This window comes from Rhagoletis pomonella, unplaced genomic scaffold, assembly GCF_013731165.1.
Source record: "Rhagoletis pomonella isolate Grant_MI unplaced genomic scaffold, Rhpom_1.0 Rhpom_scaffold_00004, whole genome shotgun sequence".
NCBI lineage: Eukaryota > Metazoa > Arthropoda > Insecta > Diptera > Tephritidae > Rhagoletis > Rhagoletis pomonella.
Window position 1 is genome coordinate 58,786,316 of NW_023458558.1, and position 8,783 is coordinate 58,795,098.

The window sequence follows — 8,783 nt, forward strand, 5'->3', positions numbered from 1 at the left end:
AAAAAAAGTGTTTGAACTTACTCCACTTTGAGCCCACTAATACGGGACAGCCTCCATGTTTCGTACGATAGTCCAGCTCAAGCGATTCATGCATATTATACCAAACGACCATGCTACGCTTTATGGGGGGTACAGCCAAGCGGAGATAGGGAAATGCCGTGGCACCACCAAGTTCCACATCATTGATCTGGATATAATTAGAAAAGAAGATTTAAAAAGGAAAGAAAGTGGTTTAGGAAAAACAATCGCACTAAGTATGCACATTAGGATGCACTACCAAAAAAAGTTGCAATTTTATAAAATGTAGATATTATATTTTAAGGCGTACGCCAAAATATTTCGGAAAAGTATTAAGATTTACGTGAGCTGAACCGATTTGAAAATACCTCCTCAAACACATTAAAAAAGTAATTTTTAAGCAAAGAGCCAAACCGACTTCTATTTTTATATACAAACTTAAGAGTACCGTTAATTTTATATGATTCAATGATCGGATCTAAACCAAATTAGTATGAGACCACCTCTTAGGTACCACGTTGCCTTTAAAACAGAATTATAGAAATCGGTTAACGTGGTCCAAAGCTATGCGGTAACATACCTCCTCCTTTTTTTGAAGTCGGTTAAAAATTCAAAATTTTTGAACAAGTATTTTAAAAAACTAATTTTCAAATAGGTCTAGCTCACGTTAATCTTAATATTTGGGCGTAAGGGTTAAAATATAAAAAAAATTTTATTTGCGATGGAAAATGAGTACCGATATTTTTTTGTATGGACAGTGATGCGCCCTAATGCACATACAATGAGTAGAAAATATATAAGCGAGAACAGTCATTAGTTAAAGTATGCAAGGTTAAGTAAAGCGCGTATGTACCTACATATGCAAGTGCGATAAAAACTTTTCGTAGAGCTCTCGCTTGCCCTAAATTGGTTCACATTGCTTAGGAAAACAAACTTACATAAAATAATGCAGTTAAAAGGCGATTGCCCCTTCCATCAAAAACATCACCTGTTTCCTAATAAGAATCCAATCGATATATTCAGTATAGAAATGCACATATATATATATATATATCTAATATCAATTACTACCTCCGCAAAATCATAGTGCGCGCCATAATGGCCTCCAATACCGTAATTGGCCACTTGCAATAGCTCGGCAGTTTCCAAAATTAAGCCCGTTATGTCTCTTAAACGTTGTGCGAGATTATTTAGAAAACTGTGCTCTTCAAAATCGATCCAAGTATTCTGACTTGTTCGCACATCTGAGAAAGTTCCATTGTCGACCATTGAACGTTGCACATTGTGTTCGGTTTCATTGAGTATACGTTCGATTTCACTATCGTAAATGACTTCGTGATAGTAGGCGACTGGTGGATCCTGACTAAGCTCTTCCTTCCTAAAAGGTGCTATGAAGCAAAAGGGTACATTATTATGCACATAACGACAACGAAGATCACGTTTTTCGCCAGGTGTTTGCTGCAGATCACCGTTGCATACGGAATCGAAAAGGCTGTCCAACTCGAAGCGCTGGATAAAAGAAAAACGGTTGTTGCGATATGTAAAATAAAATATATTTAGATCTCTATGTAAGTACCTTTGACATTGTAATGTCCAAAGTTTCGACTGGTCGACCATGTCGATCATCAAACGCTCTCTCCGAGTATCGTGCTCTGCTTTCTAATCCGTGGCTATTCAAAGGATCTTGGATCAAGAGTTCATCGTTGAAGTGCAGCGCTAACTTGCCCTTTCCTAAGTAAATATAGAAAACGCGCAATCGTAAATTCCTGTTTGCACCAACATTAATTCACTCACTGACCTAAATAATACATCGATGCCGCCAGAAATGCCAGCACATGTACATCGGTAACCTCCGCCACTTCGCTTGTGCCATTTGAAGCCTTCAATTGCTGAGCCAAACGCACACGCGCCTGTATAAGCCACTCAGCTGCATATTTATATTCGCCCGCCTCATATAAGTTACTGCCCAGCCAATAGCATTCACTGGCTGTAAAATTTTCAGAAAAGTTGAATCCCATTAGGTCACCCTCAGCCACGTCGACGGTCTCTTGTCGGTAGGTGCGTTGCAGTCTTGCTAGACCTTTGCTTGCGCCCAACAAATCCTCGTTGGTTGGCGCAGAATACCCCTCTTCAAGAAGCATTGTTTGATTTTGCAGATAAGCTGTAGGAAGTAAGATGGAAAAGTCGGCCGTAGTTCAAGGGCTTTGTCTGCTTACACACTTACCTTGTGCGGGCCTCTCGTCGAATATAGTCTTATTTAAATTCTGCCAATCTAATACAAATCGATTAATTATTTTATATGCGTTCAACGGGTTACCATAGTAATCTTCAAGGTCTTCACCGGCATCTTGGACAAAACGCTCCAAATGTTTTAGTGTACTGTGAGTGTTCAGAAATTAAGGCACTCTCACTTTCCATGGATACACTTTAAATGCAAATTTTTTCAACTTACTCATTCACTTGACGACTGATTTCCTCCATGGCTTCCATATATTTCTCAAAATTTGAAGTTACGCGAATTTCCATCTGCAACAGGTCACCTAAACTTGTTATGGATGTATAATAATCTCCATTGGTGTTGCGGCTAAATACTGTTAGTATACTTAAAGCTACTAGTTGTAGTGATTTCATGGTCTCAGAGTTGGGATGTTGCCTCGTTGGCTTTGGAAATTTAACTAAAAGAAAGTACAATTAACTGTTGCATTTCACCTCCGTGGCCCAATTCGATTGCCGTTGATGTGCCGAGAGTTCTTGTTTACACAACTGTTACACTTTTAGGTTTCAGTAGGTACATATGTAGTACATAGTAAGTCAGTAAATACGTTTGTACTTATACATACATACATACATACTTCTCCAGTGTTATTGTTTGAATAACAAAACTGAGTGCATTGCACTGAAAAGTACTTATCATGACATTCGGTTGCTTTAAGATTTGTTTAGTGAAATGAGAACCTTGACAAGATCATGTAATATTATTAGTAGTGAAATGGAAAATAAATTTACTCTAATATTCTGGGTCAAAAGGTGCATGAACTACATAATGATGCAAATTCAGCTTAACCCATTTATTCCCAAAAACCTTTAAAACTAAAATCTTGTTTTTATTTGCTTTTTATTTTATTAGCAGGAACACAAATTACATAAAATGTACGAATTTAATTGCTCGCAAAATTCAGAAGTAGGTTTTTGGAGCCGTACCCAAGCGTGTTCAATGGGAAAAATTGTATTCAATTTCTTGTATGTGCCCTTTTAAACCAATGTTTTTCCATGCTTAGAGTAACATCACACGGTTCACAAATACATGTTACTCGTCAGTGGCACAATATACATCTGCGAGGCTTTTGGATCCCTTTTGGTAAATGAGGTCCTTATACAGGACCAACACTTGCTGGAAGTCCACATGTCGAATCCATTTTATCTATGGTATAGTATGGTAAAATTTGCCGTATAAGCGCTGAGTTAATTTTTTATTTGCAAATAACTAAATCGCGCAAATAAGTATTGCTTAGCATGGGCGTCGCCAGGATCGAATTTAGGGGGGCCCGACATATAAAAAAATCCCAAAATTTTCATTTTTACACATTCACGTTTCTGGCATGCGGGGGACGATATGTACTTGCCGATTTGTTTTACAAAAATTATTTATAAAGCAGACGTCTCGGTTGCTCAGCAAACCGGTTAATCGTTTCTGCATTTATTTCACATTTATTCTCTAAAACAAATTTTCGATGTATTCTTAAAATGCATAAACCTAAAGGTAAGTTTTATAGGAAATTGAAGTAACAAAGATTTACGGTCCTTTACTCGTTGGCGACGGCGAGTACCGCAGACGATGGAACGATGAGCTGTATGAGCTTTACAACGATATGGACATAGTGCAGCGAATTAAAATACAGCGGCTCCGCTGGCTTGGTCATGTCGTTCGAATGGACACCGACGCTCCAGCTCTGAAAGTATTCAACTCGGAACACGCTGGTGGTAGCAGAGGAAGAGGGAGGCCCCCACTGCGATGGAAAGATCAGGTGGAGAAGGACTTGGCTTCACTTGGCGTCAGTTGGCACAGAGGAGAAACGACTGGCGTGCTTTGCTGAACTCGGCCAAAATCGCTTAGGCGGTTACAGCGCCAAAAAAGAAGAAGAATAATGTAACAATTTATTAAAACTAGTAGTAACCCCCGAAATACGGGTGAGTACTTAGCTCAAAATTTATTTAAAGAACTTCGTGAAAGACAACAATTAATCTTGTGTTGCTAGTGTTGTTCCGATATGAGTAACTACAAGTAATTACTCGATACTTTCTTCAAGTACTGAGTACTTTTTGTACTCGAATCCTTCCCGCAAGTACTTAGGTGGGTATCGAGTACGCGATTAAAGTATTACTTGCTTTTTCAAAAATTTTGAATTTCGGTTCTGACAATATATGCATCATGCTATTGTGGTTTTTGCACCACGTTAAGTTGGCTAATAAAGAAAGTGTCAATTCCTGCTTTCATGTATTAGAAAATTATTAAAATTTGGCAAAATACGAACTTGTGGCTACTTTTTCGGTAAGTTTTGGTCGGATAGTACTCGAACCGATTCTGTTTTTCTTCACATGACATAAGTATTTACAATGTGTTCGATATGAGTAAGTACTCAATTTCTCTCCGATACATTTGTGGCATCGATACATTTCTTCAATATTTTTCAAGAGTACAGGTATCGAGTACAAGGTCGTATCGGAACAACACTATGTATTGCTAGACACGTGATGACCCAGGATAATTTTTAAGTTCTTAAAGGACATTACTCTACTCTAAGCTTCGTGCAGTGGGCCATGAGAAAACCGTCATCTTTAAGGTATAGTCCAACCTTTCACAATATCTGGTATTAGTCTTAATCTGAAACGCAATAATCATTTAAAATTTGCACCGTTTATGGTGAACAGCATTTAATATCACACTTTCAAACTAAAGCTTTCTTAACCCTATTTTGGATATTTTTCTCTTGTGAGAGAACAGATGATATTTCGCCGGAAATTCGTTGTTGGACATTTTTTACTGGAGATTTTAAACGAACGTACCTATTGGCTATCCAACATTTAACAGAATTGGCACGAACGGCTTTAACTAACCTAAAACCAGATTTTGAAAATCTCTCGAAAGGCATCTTTTGAATTTTCTTTTATATCTACCTTAGGTACAATAGAATAATAATAAAATTAATGTTTTTCATTTCTAATAATAATTTTATTTAAAAATAAAACTTTTGTTTTTCTTGTTCTTTTTTTGTGGCTCTTTGTAGCATTTAGAACTTATATGTGGCTCTTTTCGGCCTCGGCCTTGCCCACCCCTGCTATATACATTTTCATACAAGGCGTGATTAAACAGTTTTGAAAATATGCTGCAGAAACACAACAGCTGAGCTAAGAAGCAATGACATGCTATAACAATATGTTTGGGATGGAATGACATGGCATAGCAATGCATGAAATTTTTGAAAATGACATTTTGGGAAGAAGTTAAGAAAATGTTTAAATTTATATTTTGTACTTCACCGATTTGAAATCTGAAAAACTATACCTTTCATGAGCATGAAATGGTATTATAACTTTGGTCCGATATTTGTATGTAAGTACCAGAATAAGTGGCCAGAACATCGAGCTGAGCCGACTTAGGCATATGGCAACCGAACTTCAGTTGGGTGGCCACTGGCTGAAATGGTTTTACAGATGGCAACTGCAAGCTGGCAACTGAGTTGCTATATTGGCAACTGCATTTTTGTGGTCGCTGCGGTAATAATCGAAGATGGTATACCTACATATATGGTAAACTTCAAAGTCTAGGGGTGGGCTCGTGCCGTCCCCCACCTGCCCCTACGTAGGTTGATGCTCCATTTCATACCACAGTTATTTTGTATATAACTCTGAATCAACAAAATTCAAGGAGTTCTCGTTATCAACCCTGATCAGATTTTACCCCTGAGGAGTACTCAAAAAGGTTTATTACTGTATATGCTGTGGAACCACAGTGGCCAAGAAATCCACCACGACCAAGACAAATACGATGTCGTGGTTCTAGAAAATATTTGTCGTGCTGCTTTTAATTACAATCCTCAGAATGATTACAGTACGTTTGGATGAATTGGATTAATGAGTGCGATATGCTCACATTATGAATCGTCTAAGTTTATGTGTGAAACGGCTGGCATGTGTTGTGCTAACGGCAAAGCGAAGGGTGAAATTAAAATCATATAAACAAATTTTAGGATTTTTCATTTTTTTTTCAGTATTTGCTTAGGTGTAGCGAAGCACACCGGGGTACCGCTAGTACATATTAAAAGAGAAGTGACTTTGACCAAAAATTTCCAAACGGCTCCAAACAGTTCTTACAGACATAATTAGCTCGGTTGCAGTAATTTATTTAAAATTTTGTACAATTTTACTAATAGCTTATTTTTTTGTGAAACATTAGGGGTATTCACGATCCGGTGAATACGGCCTAGCATGGTGCATAGATAGCATAAATAGCATGATTGTTGTTGTTTCATGTGTTCAAACAACAGCAAAATTAGCTAATCATGCTATATATACCATCTATGCACCATGCCAGACAGTACGCACCGGATCGTGAATACCCCTATTATCTGAAATATCCTATGCAAATCATTGCATCGAAAAATACCGTTGTACATTTCGATGCATCCAATCAAAGAAAAACATCGATACATTTTTGCCACTGACATCCTTAGAATGCATATGGGTAATTCCATCCAAAATATACATAAAAAAAAAATTTTTCGTGCGAAACATTTTTATTGTGTTCTCTGAGGCAAAATATTAGACAAATATTTTTTTATTTCGACACAATATAAAAACTTTTGGAGTTATGAGCTTTCAAAAATTTCACGCTCGAATAAAATACCTCTAAACATTTGCGTATACGAAGAAAAGTATTTCATTATAAAATTAACTAGCCGGCCTAATGTTTACGCTGTTTTCTTAAACAAAGAGGTACATTTTTATGAACAAATGATTTTTTCAATTTGGTACTATTTCTATTCAGTTATTTTTATTGAAAAATGTACATCAGACTTCAGTCACGACCGAATAAATTTGAGAATGGGCCATTAAAAACTCCGTCCGCAATAAATTTTTTAACTTCAACCTCCGCGCTCCGAGCTCGCGCATGTGATGTTTACAGCATGAACGACAAACGTAAGCTGACCACCAAGAATTAAAAAAAAACAATAGAATTTCGTGAAAATTTCGAGGTATTTATTTAGATTTCTTAGAACCTCCTTTTAGCTTGGTTACAGGGCTCTTACACGATATGTATTTGCACAAGTAGATGCTACTTTTTTGAATGTACTCGTATGTATCATATATTAGAACGCAGCAGAAAAGTAGCATCTACATATGGAAATATATATCGTGTAACTGGGCTCTTAGGAATTTCCATCATGTTAGGACTTTACAAAAAATACTTAGATTATTTGTATGTGTTAAGGCTACACCAAATGTCTCTACGTCTGCTGACCATGAAGGTATGGCCTGCTAGTAACACGTCATTATTGCTCCGACATTTTTCTCTTTGGTTTCAACCATGTTGACCTCGGCAGTACCTAGTAGAATGTGTGAGTTTACAACATATGTTTTGTAATAAAAAGCGCAGAAAATATGCAAATAGGTAATCCACTTTCCCAGATTTTCATCTTTATATCTAAAATAATAGCCGCTTTCGTTGTTCGGACTTAACTCCAAAACTACTTGATAGATTTTAGTAAAATTTTCAGATATTACACCTTGCATATATTGTCCTATTATAGGCTACTAGAAAACTCGCCAGGTGGCACTGGTATCAAGTTATTTATAAAGTCGTATTTATGAACAGATTTCGTTAAAATTCAAAACTTGTGCTACTTCAATGATACCTATATACGATAAACGTATGCAAAAAATAGATCCGCTGGGTGGTGCTGGAGTCGAGTTATTCATAAAAACCGTAGTTATGAACCGATTTCCTAAAAATTGACCCGCTGGGGTTTAGATATTTAGAAATTCCGTATTTTTTTTTATAAAATCTGACGAAGCAAGCGGGCATTGGCTAGTTAGAATAATAAAATATTCGACCCCATTATGGTTGTCGGCGTCGACGTCGATGTAATTCTTTCATCTCAAAATAGCTCACGTAAGTCCAACTCCTGCTACTCTGACCACAGTATTTTTGCGGAAAGGTGTTCCTCGGTCGACGTCGACAACCATAATAGGACCGATTATTTTCGCTCAAACAATGACCTTCGATTTTTTTCTGCCTTTATTTGGGGAAAAATATATTTGGTACCAACTGGTGGCGCAAGTCAATGTGCATTTTTGGGCGCGCTGCTCAGCATATTTTTGTATCATTTGAGCAACAATACAACAAGAGAAAAGAAAACCATACAACACAGCTGATAAGCGTACAAATTGAAAAGCGCTCTATGTTATACAACTTGGCTACTACCTAATATGTAATCGAGATAAATTAACTCAAAGAAAACAGCAGGGGCGTTTCAGCTGCAAACCGCGCGCAGAAAAAAGAAAAAGCTTTCATAGGTGGTGATCGAAGAAACTGAAATGCAAGCACTCAAAATGTGATAGCTTTATCTCAAACATTCTTCAATTACTTACAATAAACGTGAATATGGGCTGGCAGAGGCGAAACGCACCAGATAACCGTTAATCACTAATTGCTCACGGTACGAAAAGTGTTGCCCACCTGGCAGTGACTGGAACCGTCTGCAATT

The 8,783-nt window shown here is 37.2% G+C and overlaps 1 protein-coding gene across 1 annotated transcript in view; it reads right to left on the reverse strand.

Moving 5' to 3' along the window:
* Window positions 1-2,726, reverse strand: part of LOC118738533 (prolyl 4-hydroxylase subunit alpha-2) — a 6,067-nt gene extending 3,341 nt beyond the window's left edge. Inside the window, exons 1-7 of the mRNA XM_036469470.1 lie at window positions 2,471-2,726; window positions 2,243-2,397; window positions 1,817-2,179; window positions 1,595-1,749; window positions 1,090-1,527; window positions 957-1,013; window positions 22-187 (exon numbers count right to left, since the gene is read on the reverse strand). Coding sequence (XP_036325363.1) covers window positions 22-187; window positions 957-1,013; window positions 1,090-1,527; window positions 1,595-1,749; window positions 1,817-2,179; window positions 2,243-2,397; window positions 2,471-2,649 — 1,513 coding nt within the window. The 5' untranslated portion in view covers window positions 2,650-2,726. The remainder of the gene's footprint in view (window positions 1-21; window positions 188-956; window positions 1,014-1,089; window positions 1,528-1,594; window positions 1,750-1,816; window positions 2,180-2,242; window positions 2,398-2,470) is intronic.
* Between the last annotated feature and the right edge of the window lie 6,057 nt (window positions 2,727-8,783).